This window comes from Muscardinus avellanarius (assembly GCF_963383645.1).
Source record: "Muscardinus avellanarius genome assembly, chromosome: 14".
NCBI classification, from domain to species: domain Eukaryota; kingdom Metazoa; phylum Chordata; class Mammalia; order Rodentia; family Gliridae; genus Muscardinus; species Muscardinus avellanarius.
This window is the reverse complement of record NC_137800.1, coordinates 63,309,179-63,328,254: the sequence shown is the minus strand read 5'-3', so window position 1 is coordinate 63,328,254 and position 19,076 is coordinate 63,309,179. Positions and strand designations below refer to the sequence as shown.

Sequence of the window (19,076 nt, the reverse complement as noted above, 5' to 3'; positions counted from 1 at the left end):
ACAAAAAAAAAAAAAAAAAAAAAAAAAAAAAGCAGAGAGAGAGAAGGCAGAGGGAAATTTGGCTACAGGGGAAGAGGTGACGAGATAACAGAAGCAGAGATTGGAGTGAGGTGCTCTGAACATGGGAGGAAGGGCCACAAGAGCCTAGAAAAGACAAGAAACATTCTCCCCTGGCCTCCAGAAGGAGCTGATCCTACCAACACTTTGAGTCTTTTCCCCCTGTGAAACAGATTTTTGACTATTGGCCTCCAGAACTCTAAAAGAATTAATTTATGGGGTTTTGGGGGTTTTCTGTTTGTTTTTGTTTGGGGGGGTGGTTGGTGGTACTGGGGGTGGAACCCAGGGGCTTTTCTACCTCCGAGCTATACTCCCAGACCTATTTTATACTTTATTTGGAACCAGGGTCTCACTAAGTTGCTGAGAGCCTCACTCAGAAGCTGAGGCTGGCTTCAAACCTGTGCGATCCTCCTATCTCAGCCTCCCAAGTGTGGGGATTACAAGCTTGCACCACCACGTCCAGCTAAATTTATGGTTTTAAGGCATCCATCATGAAGGAATTTGTCACCAGTGCAATAGGAAATAATACACAGACTTAAGTCTGAAACCCTGAGGCAGCCCATGAGTCCTGAGTTCCAAGGCCCCAACAGGGAATGGAGTGGACAGTCCTGAGACCACACCACACATACATGCGATGACCCTTGGTGACGTGGCAGCACGGCTCAGGGATGGACAGGCTTGTAGCTGGATAGGCTTGTAGCTGCCTGTCCCTCATCAGACAGTGCTCACATGGAAGGCATCTCTGTGAGTGGTGGAGAAAAGTCCTTTGTTAAAATTGAGAGGTGTTTTCTTTTCCAGCAAGTTTGTATGTGAGCAGCACATCAGAGGTTCTGGGGCAGCAAAGCCAAGCCTTGAAGGCAGGGCCCAGTGTCCACTATGTTGGAGAATCCCCAGGCCCTTTCTGGTAGAGTGTCTGCTCCTACCATGGTGCTCAAAAACATGTCACACAGTTGAGATGGGGCCTCCCCAAAACATGGAGAGCTAGGAATGATGGACGTGGTAATCTCCCACATTATACCTAAGGCCATCTGAGAACATAAAGAGTGTGGACTAAGAGGTGCCAGATGTGATGGCACATGCCTGTAATCCCATTACTTGGGAGGCTGAAAATAGGGCTAGGGGAATAGCTAAGAGGTAGAACGCCCCTGGGTTCAATCTCTAGTAAAACACAGACACACACATGCGTATGCACACGGTGGCTCTGTTTTATCTCTGTCGATCAGCTCTGAAACCTAGTCATTTTGTTTTGTTTTGTTTTTCATTTTTTTGCAGGTCTGGGGGATGGAACCCAGGGGCATTCGACCTCCAAGCCACACCCCCTGCCCTGTTTTTTATTCTTTAACTTGAAACAGGGTCTCACTAAGTTGCAGAGGGCCTCACTAAGTAGCTGAGGTTGTCCTCGAACCACGATCCTCCGGTCTCAGCCTCCTGAATGCTGGGATTACAAGCGTGCACCACCAAGCCCGGCTAAACCTAGTCATTTTGATTTTCCCCAAGGGAAATACACATGGCCGCTGTATAGCCTGACAGCTTCATTTGGTCCTTAACGACCGGTGAGCTAGAGACGTGGATCATATCTACAGAGCCACAGAGCATCCTTATTTTGCATCTCCGTGACACCCCACTTTGAGCTAGGAGCAGGGCAGAGTGGTGTTAGATGTCCTTCTTCCAGGGTGTAAATGTGATCGCTGCAGTTCTCTGCACATTGACAGGTTCCATAAAACGCTTCTTTACAGATAGTGAGAAACCTATATTTGGATTTCCACTTAATTTTTATCATTCCAAGAGGAGCGGTATTTATTTTATAGAGGATCAACAACTTTAAGCTACCATTTCGCATTACATCCCCAGATTCTTCTTCACCAGAGCTTGATTAGTGTCCCATCAAAAAGTTTTAAAGGTTGGTGTAAATGTCAATTTCCTGGTCTTAATACTGTACTATAGTTCTGCAGGATATAACCATTGGGGGGAAATGGTTAAAGGATACATGGGCCCCTCTGTACTGCCTTATACAGCTTCTGCTTTGCAGCTTCCTGTGAACTTCAAAAGCAGAGGCTGAAATGGAATTTTTAACATAAAATAATATAAATTTTATCCCAGTCTTTAAAACCTAACAATAGGCTGGGGGGGGGGGGGGAAGCAAGCCTGTAATCCCAGTACTTAGAAGATTAAGGCAAGAGGATCAGAGTTTCAAGAACAACCTCAGCAAGAAGTGAGACTCTTATCAACCTAGTGAGACCCTGTTTCAAAATAAAAATAGGGCTGGCTCAGAGGTAGAATGCTCCTGGGTTCAAGCTCTAGTACCACCAAAGAGAATGAAAGCTAAAATAAATAAATAAAAATAAAAACTTAAAGCAACAGGATAAAATAGATTAGCACCACTCATCAGAAATGTAATACAAAGCTATGGATGCAATACAGTCATGTAATCTTAAACTGCCTAGTAGTCATGCTGTAAAAAGTAAAAGGCAGACAAATTTAGTTCTAATACTATATTTTCTTTAACCTGGTATGTTTAAAATGTATAATCAGTACCAAAATATTAAAAAGCTATTTTGTATTCTTAAGTTTTGAAGCCTCCTATGTATGTTATGCTTACAGAACATTTCATTTTGGATTAGTAATATTTCAAGTGCTATAAGTCACTACATATCCCGTAGTACAAGTATGGACCTGGACAAGAGAATTGCAAAATCTTTTTAACATCTTTATTGAGACTCACTACCATAAAATGTACCCACTTATTACTCAGTGTATTTTAGTGTATTCAGAGGCTTTTAAAACTATGGTACATGTACAGAATTACTTGGGTTTAGTATAAAGACTAAAATATTTGAGTGAAGAAATTTGCTTCAAGTCAGACTAGTGAATATCAACCCTGTGAAGCTGGGTAAATAATTTTACCTCTTAGACCATAGATTTATAATTAAAATATAGAGATGATGATGATGGTGATGGTGATACCATCTCTACAACCCTTACAAAGGTCAGATGCACCAAAAAGTATATAAATACTATATAAACTGCAAAGTGCTGGACAGATACCAGTTGTTATTGTGATCATTTACTGAAGTATGAAGTCGTAGGCTTAATAAAATGACAATACTGTAATTTCATTGAGGCAAGTGGGATTGAAGGAAAGGTCTAGTCACAGGCTTCTTTTAAAATCAGCAAAATGTTGTGTGGGCAGGAAGATTAATCTCCTCTCACTTTCCCTTGGCAGTTAAAGATGAACACATTTAAGGGGATGGCCCATATCCTCAGAGAAGAAATTATTGGCAAAATGCCTCCTCCGCTGTGGCCTGCACCCAAGTGTGCAGCGCGAGGTGGCCGTGGGGATGAAGTGGGGGCTGCCCTAGGCTGCCTCTGTCCTGAGGGAGCCAGGGGTCATGTCCATGAGGCAGGTGGCGGGAGAGCTCAGACCACTTGCTCCTGCTTCCCAGCACCCATCAAGGCTGGCCCGGCACCATGTCCCCGGCCTGCCCTGCTCTGGGCCAGTGAAAGCAAGACCCCAGCAGGAGAACCCCAGGTCCCCGGCCACTGCAGACCCTGGCACAGTGTGTGCAGCCATGGTGGGCTGATGCTGCTGCGGACTGGCTCTTTCCCTCATCAGCAAGCTACAATTCTTAAATGCCAGTCCCCTAGCACACTGAGGGAACCCGCTATTTCATCCACAGAGGTCACATCAGCTTGTGGCAGGTCTCCGCAGCCTGCTGTTGGTCACACAATGGAGCCCAGTAGTGGCCCAGCAGCAGGATAGAGGGGAATGTGCTGATGGTTTCCTAGAGGGTCTGGTGCTTCTCTGTGGAATCTGATTCTTCTCTCTGGGTATTTCATTGACAGGTAGGCTAAGTAATGGCTTCCAGGATAACACTAAGGCTGTGGGACCAACTGTGAGTTCCCTGAGTCCCAAGCCAGGTCCAGGGGCCCAGGGGCCAGCTTGGCAGGAGAGAATGTTTCTTTGCTCCTCACTGTGGGAGAGCTGAGGAACAACAAGGAACCGCCACAACTGGGCTGAAAAGGGAGGCTTACCTGCAGGGCTCATCGGACCCTGCTTGTCACCTCAGCCTCCAAATTCTCTTTCCCCTTCATCCAGAATAATTTCCCAGAGCACAGTAGGGGCCACTTGGTTTGGCTGTTTTGCGCCTCCCCTGCATTATTTCCCCTAAAAATAGACTTAACAAAATGAGCATTGTGGTCAGCAGCCCATCCCTACAAACTGTGGATGCCTTTTCAGAAATAGCCTAAGCTACTCCATAGTCCCTCCCTGCCCCGTGAGTGATGTGAACCCCCTGGGTCCAGACCTGGAACACTTAGAACAAAAGCTGGCCGGCTGGAGCAGGATGCTGAGGGCTCCACTAAGTTAGACAAGTTCTCTGAAGTGTGAGGCCTGGGGCATCTGGGCTGAGGGTGGAGTGGGGTGAGGGGAGGGTTCTGGGGAGCAGATGTCTAACAAGTCAGGCACAAATGGCCCCGCCCTATCCCCTGGCCTGACATTTCTGTGAATCCCCAAAAGAACTCACACATGTACTGAAACATCTCTAAGACCCTGCAATTTGGGGGTCCCAGGGAAACATGCAGGAGCAGGATGTGCTGAACCAGGGCCCATCCAACCACTGCCACTGCCCCTGCTGATGCCCTGGGCCCCAGCTCTGCTCCTCACACCACCAGCTGGCTGCAGGCTCCTGGGAGCAGAGCTGTTGTCCTCTGTGACTGGAGCAGCCAGGCGTGGCTTCCTCGCACTCCCTCTTGAGGCTCTGGCAAGCAATCAGGTTTTTTTTCTCTCAGTGACCATTTTAGTGAGCATTTCATCCTGACTGCTGAGGGGGAAGCAGTGGGAGCCAGTTACTGAGATGCCTTGGTCCATGTGTGACCCCTATATTGTTTGAAGTACAGTATCATTCCCACAAGGCTCCCTGGCCCTGGGGGAGTGAGAGAGTGTTGGTGACCACTGTACAAGCAAAGGAATGTAGAGCAGCTTTTGGAAAGAAAAGCAGGCCTGAGCATCTTCTGCTCTGGTGCTCAGCAGGAAAAAGAGCAAGTTGTACAGAGCTACAGATGGTGATCTCCTGCTTGTTTTCTCATTTTCCACCATTTCCTGCTTGTGCCTGACTGACATCAGCCCACGAGGGCAGAGGTAGGACAGCTGCCACCAATCGTGGCATCTATTCAGAAACAGTTGGGTGTGGAACTACCCAAAAGAAACTTCTTGAGAGGCCGTGTGCACAACCAGGGAAAGGAGCATCTGTTGTCTCTTATAGAGACAACTGCAGAAAGCATCAAACTCAACCTGGCTTTTTTGTTGTTGTTTTATTTGTTTTGTTTTGGTTTGTTTTTTGGTGGTACTGGGGATGGAACCCAGGGGACTTCTACCTCTGGGCTATACTCCCAGACCTATTTTTTATATATATTTTTAATTTGGAAACAGGGTCTCTTAAGCCAGCACGGCTGGCTTCGAACCTGTGCGATCCTCCTGTCTCCGCCTTCCAAGGGCGGGGATTACAAGCGTGCGCCACCACGCCCAGCTAACCTGGCATATTTTTAAAGAGTCATATTTTAAAATCAGCACATCTCACAAGCCTGAATTAAAAAAAAAAAAAGGCACATTCTCCAGTTCCTACTTGAGAAGCTCTTCACAGCCTAGACTGTCACTTCCATGGGGAAGGAGACTTGACTAGGTAGGGCTCTGCCGTGCGTGGTCAGTGCTCTGAAACTGTGACTGTCACGGTGATAGTGCCTCCAGTGGCGCTTTGTAGAAGCCCAAGTCAGGAGTGTGTAGAATCACACAGTGATGTGTGGGTGACGAGTCTGTGCACTGTCTAACCAAGCAAAACCAACCAAAGTCTCCAGAATGTTCTGGAGTGGCAGGTAAACCAGCTCAAAGGGTTCTGCCAAGCTTGCCTACACATTTATTTATCTGAAACAAGTATTAAAACCACAGAAGGAAGTACATCAAGTGATATATTTGTGTATCCGCTTACTACTTGGTTGGGGGTGTGAGGGTTTGGTTGGTTGTTTTGGTACTGGAGATTGAACCTAGGGACATTCTACCTACTAGCCATACCCAGACCTTTTTTTTTTTTTAAACAGTCTCATCAAGGTGCTAAGAGTCTCAGTTGAGTTTGGCCTCAAACCTGCAATCTTCCTGTCTCCGCCTCCAAGTGCTGGGTTACAGGAGCACATTACTATGCCCAGCTCTTTGTATCACTTTAAACCCATGATGTATAATTACAGTGCACCAATAAAAGTATTAAAAAAAAAACCCATGGGTGATTGACCTTGGAAGAGGTATTCCTTATAAAATAGCAAGAGACAGCCTAGCTGTCAAAAATATTCCCCAGAGCAGGGAAACAACATATAATCAGGAACCTGCTCATTCAGGCACACATCCCAGGAAGGATCTGCCCAAGCTTTTGCATCACCTTGTCACTGATTATGACGGGGCCAGCACTCTGGCCTTGCTGCTCCGGTCTTGGTGACCTGAAGCGCTGAGTTCAGGGCCTGACGTACAGAGGAGCCTGGGTCTCTGCCCGGTCAGGAGCGTGACCTCTGATGGGACGTTATCTCTGGCTGTGTGCCTGGGGCTCTCTTGTCTCTGTGAGGGGGGAGCTCTAGGTTTTACTCACATGTGATGTTTGGGTCCTGAGCTCTGCCAGTCCCAGGAGGGTCAGGTGAATGGCTTTCTGCTGGGATCCTTTCATCTCACCGAGCCTTATGCAATGTTTCCACGGGGCTCCAGGGGACTCCTGGCCAGTGGCTGACACTGTTTATGTACATTATCCCCACGTGGCCCACTCTGCCCTGCCCCACCAGAGTGGGGGAGTGTGCTGGAGAGCTGCCTGTCTCGTTTTATGACTGCCTCCCACCCTGAGCAGTGGTCTAGACCAGCAACAGAAACACCCACAAGCACCCAGGTCCTCTAGAGAGCAGGTACGTGCATGGCAGACAGGGAGATTGTGGGGGTGGGGGACCCATGGGAAGATAACAAGAGTGTGTATATATTTTTCTAACACTCTGTACCCCAATATGATGTAAAATTACAGTGCGCCCAATTAAAAAGACAGTAGTGGCCTCAGGCATCACTGGCACCTCTCTCCAGTTGGGGCTGGGGGGTAATTAGTGCAGACTCACAGGCTAAAGGGTGAGGGGCTGTTGAGATTCTTAAGGTCAGTGTCTGGAACCCCCCGACCCCCAACTTGACAGAGATAGGCCACGCACAGTGCTGTGCTTGTAACATTTAACGAGCCCTGGCTGTATGGCTGGCACTGATCTTACTTGATCCTCCCAGCAGACACTTCGCATGTGTGGGCCCTGTGTAGCTGGGGGTGCTGGTAAGTGTGCTTCATGTCTACTAGCTCATTTGATTTTTATCACCACCCTGAAATGAGCAGGAAACAGCAGCAGGATTCAGATCCCTGCCCAGAGCTGGGTCCGTTCCCTTCCCAGGCCTCTCCACCACCCCGTCCCCAGCTGCTCTATGTCTCAGGCCATGGAGATATGTAGGACAGGTGAGTACGTATTGCTTCCCAAGAGTTGAAATGAAGATCTGAAACAACGGGCTCAATTTTATTTTCTTGAATCCTCCTTCTTCCCAGCATGTTCTTTGTCTAATGAATCACAGAACTCATAAAGGTTTCTAGGCCATCCAGTCAGCCCATCGACTTACAGTTGAATAATCTGAGTATTTTCCTAATGAACTCAAATGCCAGCTTGTAAAGTTTATAGAATAAAAGTGTGATCAGCTTTAACAACCAATTTATGCACAGTAATAGTCTGACATGGCTGTGAAGTTCATCTGGGATTCTGGAGGGGCTGCAGCTTGGAGCTGTTAATTGCACCTCCTCACTTCCCTCCTAGCCCCTCTCACCTGCAGCTCGGAGCAGCCTGCCCTGTCATTAGCCCTGCAGCATCGATCCCTGCTGGCCTCCCAGTGTGTGCTGACAAACTTTACAAGCCAAATAAATGCAACAGGGCTATTACACAAAAATGTACAGCCTGGACTCTAGCCTTCATTGAGATAACTTTTAGTATTGCCTCCTTGTATGAACTGATTATTTCCCTTACCTCTTCTCTAATTGCTCTGGGTAAATCTCTTATAGCCCTGGATTATGGCCTAAACCCTCTGCCCAGCCAACTTTAAATCATTTGATTCTATTTAGTAGTCAATGGACATTGTTGTTCAGTAAGTGGTCATATTGCTATTTTTATGGACTTGAATTCATCAGTTCCACATTTCCAGTAGCAGCTCCCCAGCAAGGCATTCTGTGGACACTCACAGGTCTGGGTTTAGAATTAGTGGGTATAGAAGCCAGGTGTGGTGGCACATGCCTATAATCCCAGTACTGAGGGGCTGACACAGGAGGATTGTAGGCTTGAGGACAGCCTCAGGAACTTAGTGAGACCCTCAGCAAGTTTTAGTAAGACCTTGTTTCAAAATAAAAAATAAAGGCTGGGAGTATATCTCGGAGCAGAATGCTCTTGAGTTCAATCTTCAATACCAAAATTAAAAAGAAAAAAGAGTGAGCATAAAGCCTATGGTCACGAAATAAAAGACACTGATATTTTTAGCTATCGAGCATAATCATACATCACTCGACTAGGGATACATATATCCCAAGAAATATGTCATTAGCCAGTATCATCACTGTGAGAACATCATAGACTGTATTTATGCAAACTAAAACAGCTACAAAGTCACTGGGCAATATAGTCTTATGGGACTAAGGTCACATTTGCAGTCTGTCATGAACCAAAACATCATTCAGCTCTTGACTGTACCACTGTTGTAAACCACACTGTAAGGCAGCTGTGTCAAGTAATGCATCCCCTCCTGCCTCCTCTCAGCATCCCTGATACTTATGCAGGGGAAATGAGACAGGGTTACCTAAGGGTATAGTACAGGGGCCATGTGAACATCACCTATATGGTCCCTATATGCAAAAAGTGTTCCCAGGAGGAAAGAGCCCCTTCTACAGAGGGGACCAGAGAAGCGTCAATCACTGGTGGGTGAGTTTTCATGGAGTGGACATACAGCCAGCCTTTCTTGGTAGCCTAGGCAGACACAGAAGTTGGAAGACCGCAGGACTCAAGGCAGTCCGGAAGAGCCCATGGGCTCATAGAAGACAGAATAGTAAAGGGTCCTGGAAAGATAGACATTCATTTGTATGTCCTCTTAATGCCACTAACTTTATTAAGATCTGATCACATTCATTTTTCTCCAGAAGTGATAGAATTGTTGTATCTGAATGGATATTTTAGGGGCTGAGAGTGTAGCTCAATGGTGAAGCACTTGCCTGGCTTTTTGTAAGGCTCTAGAGTCTGTCCACAGTCCTGCAAAAGAATGACAGTGAGCGTGAGCTAAAAATTTAAAAATTAAATTTAAAAATTTAAAAATTAAATTCATACTTCAGACCAAGTAGGCTCTAAAGTGGTTGGTGTGTTTTAATTTCAAGTTTCCTGAAGCTTGGCTCTTTGGATTGCTCCCTAGCCCTTCATTCCGAGTGATTTTCCTTGGAGGCTTTTACATGGGCATCAACTCCCTCAGCCCCCACCTCCCCACACACACACAGAGCTGTATCTTGCACCCCTTCCACAGAGGTTCCATCCTCTAGGTGAGTGGACTTTGAGAAGGGGGCTTTTGTTAGGAACTCAGTAGATGACCACACAGCAGAAGCATCCCATATTTTTGCTGTAACCAGTGCACACCCAGGCACATTGTGGGGACATACACATTTGTCCTATTGCAGGACACATGCTACTGAAGCCTTCAGACAGGCCACCAGAGGGAGCAGCAGCTGGACAAACAGATTGTGAAAGTAATTTTGTAAGATCCTTCGGGAACCCTAAAAATCTTCATACCTGTGTGCCTAATGGCTCCACTTCTAGAAACCTAATAAACAACAAAAATCAGATGCACTCGAAGAGTTATGTATGAGGGGTAATCCTAGAATTTAGCAGAAATAGTCCAAGAGTTCATCATATAGAGATGATTAAAGAAATTATGATGCATCTACGATAAATATTATAGTTATTTTAAATATTCCTTTAATAAAATAAATATAAGTATAATATGAAGCAAGTGAAAATATAATTTCAAATGCAAATATTATGTGTTTGTGTATACACATACATTTAAACTCATGGATGAATTAACAGACTAGATGGAAAAATACTAAAATATTAATAGCCACATTCCATAAAGCAGTTAAATATTTAGGGAGAAAAAGACAATTTTCATAAAGTTCATATGTACTTTTTTAAGCTTTGGAAACATCAACATGATCTGCTAATGTGCATTCAAGTAAATTAATAGTTGGTTTAGCCGAGCGTGGTGGCACACGCTTGTAATCTCTGTGCTTGGGAGGCAGAGACAGGAGGATCGCACAGGTTCGAAGCCAGCCATGCTGGCTTAAGAGACCCTGTTTCCAAATAAAAAACTATAAAAATAGGGTTGGGAGTGTACCCCGGAGGTTGAAGGGTTTCCAGAAACTCCATTACCACCAAAAAAAAAAAAAAAAAAGAGTTGGTTTAGCTGTGTAACAAGAAACTCAAATAACAGTAGCTTTAAAAAAAAAAATGGAGACTTATCTCCTGCATAAAAGAAAGCTGGCAGTTAGGTGCCCAGAGCTAGTGTGGCAACTCCACGTTTCTCATGATTTAATTACCATCTTCCTGTTCTCCAACCTTAGGGTGACTCCCATATCAAACTTATTTCTCAGTGGTACAGGTTGCCATCCATTTCATATTCCAGGAAGAAAGGAGGCAGGTGGGGGTGGGGGGAGTGGTGTGAATTTAAAGTACTGTAAGCTTAAAGAACTTTCCCAGATCCACCAACCTTGATGTTATCTGGTACCTCATTGTAACCCTCTAGCTGCGAGAGGGCTGGACACTGTAACTGTAGACTTCTACTTTTTTTTTTTTTTTTTTTTTTTTTTTTTTGGTGGTGGTACTGGGGTTCCTGGAAGCCCTTCTATCACCGGGCTACACTCCCAGACGTATTTTATATTTTTGAAACAGGGTCTCTTAAGCCAGTGATCCTCCTGTCTCCGCCTCCCAAGTGCGGGGATTACAAGCGTGCGCCACCACACCCGGCCACTGTAGACTTCTAGATGACCCCAGTAAAGAAAAAGGAGAGCCTGGCATGGTGGTGCACACCAGTAATCCTAGTACTTGGGAGGCTGAGACAGAAGGGCCTCAGGTTCATGGGCAGCCTCAGCAACTTAGTGAGACCTTGTTTCAAAATAAAAAATTACAATATAGGACTAGGGATATAGTTCAGAGATGAAATGCTGGTGTTCCACCCCAGATGAAGCCTTTTTGAGATACTAATGCCTGGGTTCTACTCCCAGTGGAACCTTTTTGGGGGTACTAAAGGGGGAAAAAGGAGAAATAAGTACTAGGCCACAATTATCTAGTATGATTATCTCATCATAATAATATAGTCTCATTACTTTTGCAGTTACTTCAGCTGTTAAAGTGGGGTTTAATTCATGTTACAAAGAATTGTTTGGGCAACTAGCAGAGGAGCCATATTTTTGGAAGAGCACTAGACAGACATCAGAAGATAGAGGATTCAGACCTTTTTCCTCCATGTGCTGACCTCCGGGCCTCTATTGCTCATCAAAAAATGAGGGCAGTGATTCTTGGAGCATCTGTACTGTGGGTCTTGATCTTGCTAGTGTCGGTTCGTCCTTTTATGCTTGTCTACACCCGCTGCCCTACCCCAGTTCAAACTGGAATCCTCTCTCCCCTACACTCTTACTGGGCCCCTGGCTACGTCCTCTTCCCCACCTGCCGTCCTGGACCAGTGGTCTTTGAGTCAGTCATTCCTCTAACACTTGAGTGACCTCACATCCCTCAGATGAGTTTGGTGTCCAGGATCTATCCCTCCCCCCACCCACCCTGACTCTCTCCTTTCTGCTTCCTCTACCCGACACTCATGGTCTGTCACTATCTCTGACAGCCTCAGAGGTCCAAACCCACCCATCACATGCTTCCCCACCGGCCACCCTCATAAGGGCCTTTTTTTCCATTCCTAGAAGGTGCTTCTCACCCCAGCTCCAGCTTCTCAGCCCCCAAACTTGCTGCCCTGAGGCCTCACCCGAGAGCCGCCTCCTCCAAGAAGCCCTCCCTAACTAACCCCCTCGGCTGACTGGTGCTTCTCTATCCTCCAACCCTGTGTTCCACCCTCAGCCAGCAGCATCTTGTTTCTTGCCTGTCCACCCTCCTAAACACTGAGCTTCCTGCAGGCAGCAATCACAGTGTAAGGGGTGTGCAGGCCGCTGGGTAGCTGGAGCTGAGGCTGCCCCCCCAGGCTTTGCTGGGGCTCTTGCTCAGCAAACTCCTATATGTTGTGTGCTGAGGGTGACCAGCCTTTCACCTGCAAGAAAGAGCTGTATTACACAGAGGTGCACATGCATCAGCTCTGCCTCAGAGGGGCTCCCAAAGCGGGGATGGGGGGATGGAGCACAGACATGAGCTTGAACACTTCCCTCAGCAGGCTGTAGGACCGACTCGCGTGTGCGTGGAGGGTCTCGCTGGGCTGCAGAGTTGGGAGAGCCGGCTTTGCTCCCTGACTTGCTGGCCTGTGGTTAGGAGCTGATGGTTAGAAGGGAGAAAGCCGCCCTTTCTGAGGGGGAAGGAAGCCAGTCACACCTTCAGTTGTCTCAGCATTTACTCTCTCCTCCATGTCTGCAGTAACTGACCCTTGGCTGGGTTCCCACCAGCTGCTTAGGGATCTCACACCATGGAGGCCCCATACTGGCTCAGGGACCTCAGATCTTCCTCTTGACATCCATCAACTTCATTGAGAGACCAAAGACTCTTGGGAACAGCAGGGGAAGATAAAGATCACCTGGGAGCTTGGCATGGTGGCACACACCTGCAATCCCAGATGAAGCTGAGTCAGGAGGATGGCAGGTTCAGGCCAGTTTCAGCAATTTAGCTACACCCTCAGCAACTTAGAACTTATTTTACAATAAAAATTAAAAGGGCCAGGAGTATAGCTGAGAGATACAGGGCCCCTGGGTTAAATCTTCAGTACCAAAAAAAAAAAATCATTCAGGAGTGGCCAGGCCCCTCATTTTACAAAATATGGATGCTCTAGAGAGGAGGACATGAAGAATGTCACCGTGCAAATGGTAGAGCCAGGACCACAGCCAGTGTTCCAGCCCCTTTGCCCAGTGTCTTTCTGGCTGGATCAACACTGGGACATTCAGAAGCCACATGACTGTTACTAGAGGCATCCAAGATGGACCCCAGAGACTTGGACGATGCCTTTACTCACAGAGGCTGAGAGTTGGAAGGCCCCCAGCTGGTTCAAACCCTGCCTGGCATATAAATTCCTTCTTCATCTGTACTTTCTGCTCTCTAGAAGTACAGAAAATTTGCTGCTTCCGAAAGCAACCCACTTTTTTTGTTGCTGTTTGCTTGTTTGTTTTGTATGTTTGTTTTTTATAGCTGGGGATTGAATTCAGAGGCCTGCGCATGGGAGGCAAGTGTTCTGCCACTGAGCTACATCCCCAGCCTTGTTTTCCCATTCCTTCCTTTCTGTTTTGTTGTTGTATTTACTGGGGATTGAACCCAGGGGCATTCTACCTCTGAGCTACACACCTAGCCCTGTTTTTCCCTTCCTTCTCCCCTCCCCAGCCCTATTTTTATTCTTTATTTTGAAACAGGGTCTCACTAAGTAGCTGAGGCTGTCCTTGAACCACGATCCTCCTGTCTCAGCCTCTCAATTGCTGGGATTACAAGCGTACGCCACCATGCCCAGCTCCCATTCCATTTTAGAACAACTCTAATAGAGTCCCTCCTAGCCAAGCGTGGTGACACAAACTTGTAATCCCAGTACTTGGGAAGCTGAGATGGGAGAATCACAAGTTCATGGCTAGCCTCAGCAACTCAGTGAGGTACTCCACAACTTAGCGAGACACTGTTTCAAAAATAAAAATAGGGCTAAGGTTGCCTCTGTGTTCCAACACCAGTACCACACAAAAAAAGAATAAAGTAGAGCTGGAGGTGTAGGTTCATTCCCTAGTAGTGCGCGTGCGTACACACACACACACACACACACACACACTTCCTAATGTCGTCTCCCGGCTTCTGCCTGCTACTGGAGCCTTGTCAAGCCCTCGAGGGGTGTGCAATTGTAGACAGTTTCAGGAAGGGCTCCTCTTGAACCCTCTGAGATCGCCTAATGTAAAACAGACTCCCAGGAACCAAACCATTTGTGTTGTTAAAACAAAATCATTTGTATTTAATCTAGTTTAACTATGGTCACATTTCCCCCAAAATAGTAACCCTGGGTTTGTTTAAAGAATCATTGGGATTTTAGCCTTTCTTTTCTAAAAATATTTTGATAGTGTACCCATACATCTGCTGAGGTTAATATATGAAATAAAGCCATATATAACATTCAGTGTGAGGAAGATCACTGTTCTTCCTCTTTTTTGTTGTAGGGGTCATCCGGCTCCAGTGCACCCAGCACCTCTTCCCGGTTGTCAGGAGGGAGGCCCAAGCTAGTCCCTGCCCTCACTGATAGGATTGTACGATCCCTTAGAAGCCCAGCCAATAAATAAATAACAAAAAAAAAGGAAAAGAAAAGAAACCCTGTCCAACTAATCTCAAGCCTCACCATGGTTTTTGACCTTGCTGTTCAAAGTGTGTCCATATGCCAGCAGCATCAGCATTGCCTGCAGCTCAGGAGAAGCGCAGCAGCCCAGGCCTACAGCATCCACCTATACCGAAAGTAGTCTCTAAGCAGCACAGTGGTGCATGCCTGTCATCACAGCTACTCGGGAGGCTGAGGCAGGAGGATCTCAGGTTCAAGACCAGCCTGGCAACTGCCTCAAAATCAAAAGAGCTGAGTGTGGCTCAGTGGTAGAGCACTTGCCCTGTGCACTCAAGGCCGTGGATGCAGTCCCCAAGAGAGCAAAATATATATATATATATTAATATATATGTGTGTGTGTGTGTGTGTGTGTGTGTGTGTGTGTAATATATATTCTCTCTGTTTACACAAGGGCAAGCTCATTGTGTGGGTATTTTGAATTGTGCTAGGATCCTCTGCCCACCATCACCACCACAGGTCTTTTTTCTTAATTAAGGAATTCACTTGCAAGTAGAAAATAAAAGCAGATCTCCGTTCTACTTTTGCCTCCTTTGCAGATGGTGTGACGGCTCTCGCCTCTTCCTTGGCTCCTCTTAGCACCACAGTAATACTTACTAGTACTAATTATCCTCAGGATGCCCTCTTCCTTGGCTCCTCTTAGTACCACAGTAATACTTACTAGTACTAATCATCCTCAGGATGCCCTCTTCCTTGGCTCCTCTTAGTACCACAGTAATACTTACTAGTACTAATCATCCTCAGGATGCCCTCTTCCTTGGCTCCTCTTAGTACCACAGTAATACTTACTAGTACTAATTATCCTCAGGATGCCCTCTTCCTTGGCTCCTCTTAGTACCACAGTAATACTTACTAGTACTAATTATCCTCAGGATGCCCTCTTCCTTGGCTCCTCTTAGTACCACAGTAATACTTACTAGTACTAATTATCCTCAGGATGCCCTCTTCCTTGGCTCCTCTTAGTACCACAGTAATACTTACTAGTACTAATCATCCTCAGGATGCCCTCTTCCTTGGCTCCTCTTAGTACCACAGTAATACTTACTAGTACTAATTATCCTCAGGATGCCCTCTTCCTTGGCTCCTCTTAGTACCACAGTAATACTTACTAGTACTAATTATCCTCAGGATGCCCTCTTCCTTGGCTCCTCTTAGCACCACAGTAATACTTACTAGTACTAATTATCCTCAGGATGCCCTCTTCCTTGGCTCCTCTTAGTACCACAGTAATACTTACTAGTACTAATTATCCTCAGGATGCCCTCTTCCTTGGCTCCTCTTAGTACCACAGTAATACTTACTAGTACTAATCATCCTCAGGATGCCCTCTTCCTTGGCTCCTCTTAGTACCACAGTAATACTTACTAGTACTAATTATCCTCAGGATGCCCTCTTCCTTGGCTCCTCTTAGTACCACAGTAATACTTACTAGTACTAATTATCCTCAGGATGCCCTCTTCCTTGGCTCCTCTTAGTACCACAGTAATACTTACTAGTACTAATTATCCTCAGGATGCCCTATGCAGATGCAGGCAGAAGGTTGAGCAAATGGCCTGGGGAAGTGCAAAGCTCCAGTGGTCACTGGGGCCACACCTGTTGGAAGAGCGCCACTATCTAACAGGGACCTCTGTAAAGACACCCTCTCCCCTGGTCCAGGGCCTTTATTTTAAACTAGAGCATTCAGACAGGAGGTTTTTAATTCTGACCCCTGGCCACTCTGGATGGCAGCGCCGACCCTGGGAGTTTTCTCTCATTTGCTTTTGTGAAGAGCAGCTACTCGCCCCAGATCGCCCACAGAGTGGCCAGTGCTCTCAAGTCCAGGCAGATTGCCCAATGCTCCAATTATTCATCAGTTCTTCTTGTTCCTAAGAAAAAAGTACCACCCAGGGGTCTCTCTCACTGTGGAGAAATAAATCTCTTTATCTCAAAAAATATAAAAAGTATCACTCAGGAACCACCTTTAGAGAAAAATTGTGACAAAGACCCTTGGTTCCAGAGAGAAGGACAGGCAGTATCCCCGGGTTATGGCTCCAGCATCCATCTGAAACAATGAGAACATTTATTTAACAGAGACACTTAATTGAAAAGGACACTTGAAACAGGAAAGAGGAGGGAAGGCGGGAGGTGCATGAACACAGGCGCCTGCCCTCAGCCTCACTGAGGTCACAGCTGAGCGTTGTGTGAATATCCCCTAACGCAACACCTTTCTACTGCAGCATGGACGAAGCACATGTGGGCTTTGTGCCAAGAGCCTCTCCTGGGCAAAAAAGCCCTTCTAAAGGAAGTGAATCCCTACCGGTGGGGCTCTGTGCAAGTGTTTGGATGGCTCTGCCTCCAGCTGGCAGCCAGGAAGCCTGGTGAATGGCTTCGCTGGCTCTGAACAACCCGGGAAACTAAGGCTGGCCACCGGCTGCTTCAGGGAAAAGTGATGACTGTGGATCTCTAACTCTTCCCAGCAAGGGTATTGGGAAGTGGATGGTGCAAGGAACTAGTAAAAGCACATCTGGTTATGAGTTTGGCCCCCAGTGTGGTTTCCAAAAAGGAGCAGCCCTGTCATTTAATGCAAATGCAAATACAGGTGCATTTAAATGTTACAGATGGCCCTTCTGCTCAATCACAGGCCATAGAGTCCCATGGTTCTTGACTTGTGTCTTTTCTTTGCTTTCAGGTCCATATTGGCCAACTCTATTCAACCGACAAGCTTGTTATTGAGAATCAAGAGGAGCCCAGGACCTAGGGAGCCGGGAACCAGCCACCAGCAAGCCGTGGACCACCTGTAGCATCTATTCTGTATGCTGACCAGAGGCTCCCAACATCCTCTCAAAATAGCCTCTTGCTCTTCTGCCTTGTAGGAGCTGATAGACTGAGTCACATTTCCTTTCCATTGCAGCCTTAGAGGAAAGCGGTGGCTGTGTCTCATTGGTTCAAGTATTAGAATGAGGAGCTGGAGGCCACTTAAAATAATGCTATGTATTATTGTGTCTCCTCTCCACCCACCACACCCCACCAGGTAGCTCTCTCACCATGTGTATAGAGCATTTGCAGACTTTGTTTCTTGACAATAAACTGTCTCCCTTTCCTTTTGCACAAATAAACCCATTACCATGAAGCACGTGCACTTACTGCTGAGGTGGGGGCTGAGGAGAAGGCCCTGGGGAGGGCCCGTCTCAAGATGAGAACTCCCTCTATGAGGGCAGGTCCAGGCACCAGGGGAGATTCGGGGGGAAGTAAGGTAAAGGTGTATGTGATGAGGTAGTAAGCCAGGGTCAAGTTGTTGCTGGGCAGCAGTTTTCCTTGTTTTTTTTTTTTTTTTTTTTTTTTCCTTCCTGAAGGAAAGACTTCAGATGGGAAACACTGAAAAGATAAGCATAAAGCATTTATTTAGCAAAGTGAGCAGATAATTTTAAGGAGGATGCCCTATTAGAAGAGTGAGGTTTTACTCCAGGGAGAGTGTCACGGAGCAGGTCATTTCCAAGAGTGGAAACAGTATGGTGTGTTGCACATGGAGAACCTGAAAGCCTTCCCCTGGTGTACAGGGCGTCTGCAAGCAGTTCCTCCTGGTTCATGCTGCAGCTTAACGTGCCAGCCTGTGCTGTTTTTGGCATTGTGGAAAGTTTCCTATCACAGCACCTAAGCAAAACCCACAGGCTTAGTGATCTGCCCATAGGCTGGCTACTCCTGCTTCCTTTTAGATAGTAGTAGCTAGCCATGAAGGAGGCCATTGAGATAGAGTGACTTTTTGTAACTTCCAGTGGATAGAGACTTAGCCACACCCCTGCTCATTTCTGCTTAACTACCTGACAAAGGGGTACAGGGTACACCCTGAAATCTATACATGGGCCCAATACAACAAGGGTGGCAGGCCCTGATCATGGGAGAATGAGAGGTCACAGGTTAGAGGTCAGCATCAGCAACTTAATGAGGCCCTCAACTACTTAGCAAGACCCTGTTTCAAAATTAAAAAAAAAAAAACGGTAGAACACTCATAGGTTCAACCCCCCCATATAAAAAAATAATATATTATGAAAAAATCAAAAGTGTCAGGCAGCTGGGTGTGGTGGCACACGCTTGTAATCCCCGCACTTGGGAGGTGGAGACAGGAGGATCGTGCAGGTTCGAAGCCAGCCGCACTGGCTTAAGAGACCCTGTTTCCAAATAAAAATATAAAATAGGTCTGGGAGTGTAACCCGGAGGTAGAAGGGTTCCAGGAACCCCAGTACCACCAAAAAAAAAAAAAAAAGTGGCAGGCATGCATATATACCCAGAAATGGAGTATGTTGCCACTCTCCACTAGGAGTGTGGCATGAGGATGGACAGCATCACCCCACACAGACACTCCAACATCAGAGTCTGTTTCACAGTCCCCACCATGTTATACAGTCTGAACAGTCTT

The 19,076-nt window shown here is 46.5% G+C and overlaps 1 protein-coding gene across 1 annotated transcript in view; it reads left to right on the top strand.

Annotated features, from left to right (window-relative positions):
• Window positions 1-17,420, top strand: part of LYRM4 (LYR motif containing 4) — a gene marked incomplete at both ends in the record, with an annotated part of 157,272 nt that extends 139,852 nt beyond the window's left edge. The window contains one exon of the mRNA XM_080710718.1: window positions 17,352-17,420. Within this exon, the coding sequence (XP_080566844.1) occupies window positions 17,352-17,420 (69 nt within the window). The remainder of the gene's footprint in view (window positions 1-17,351) is intronic.
• Window positions 17,421-19,076: the final 1,656 nt, after the last annotated feature.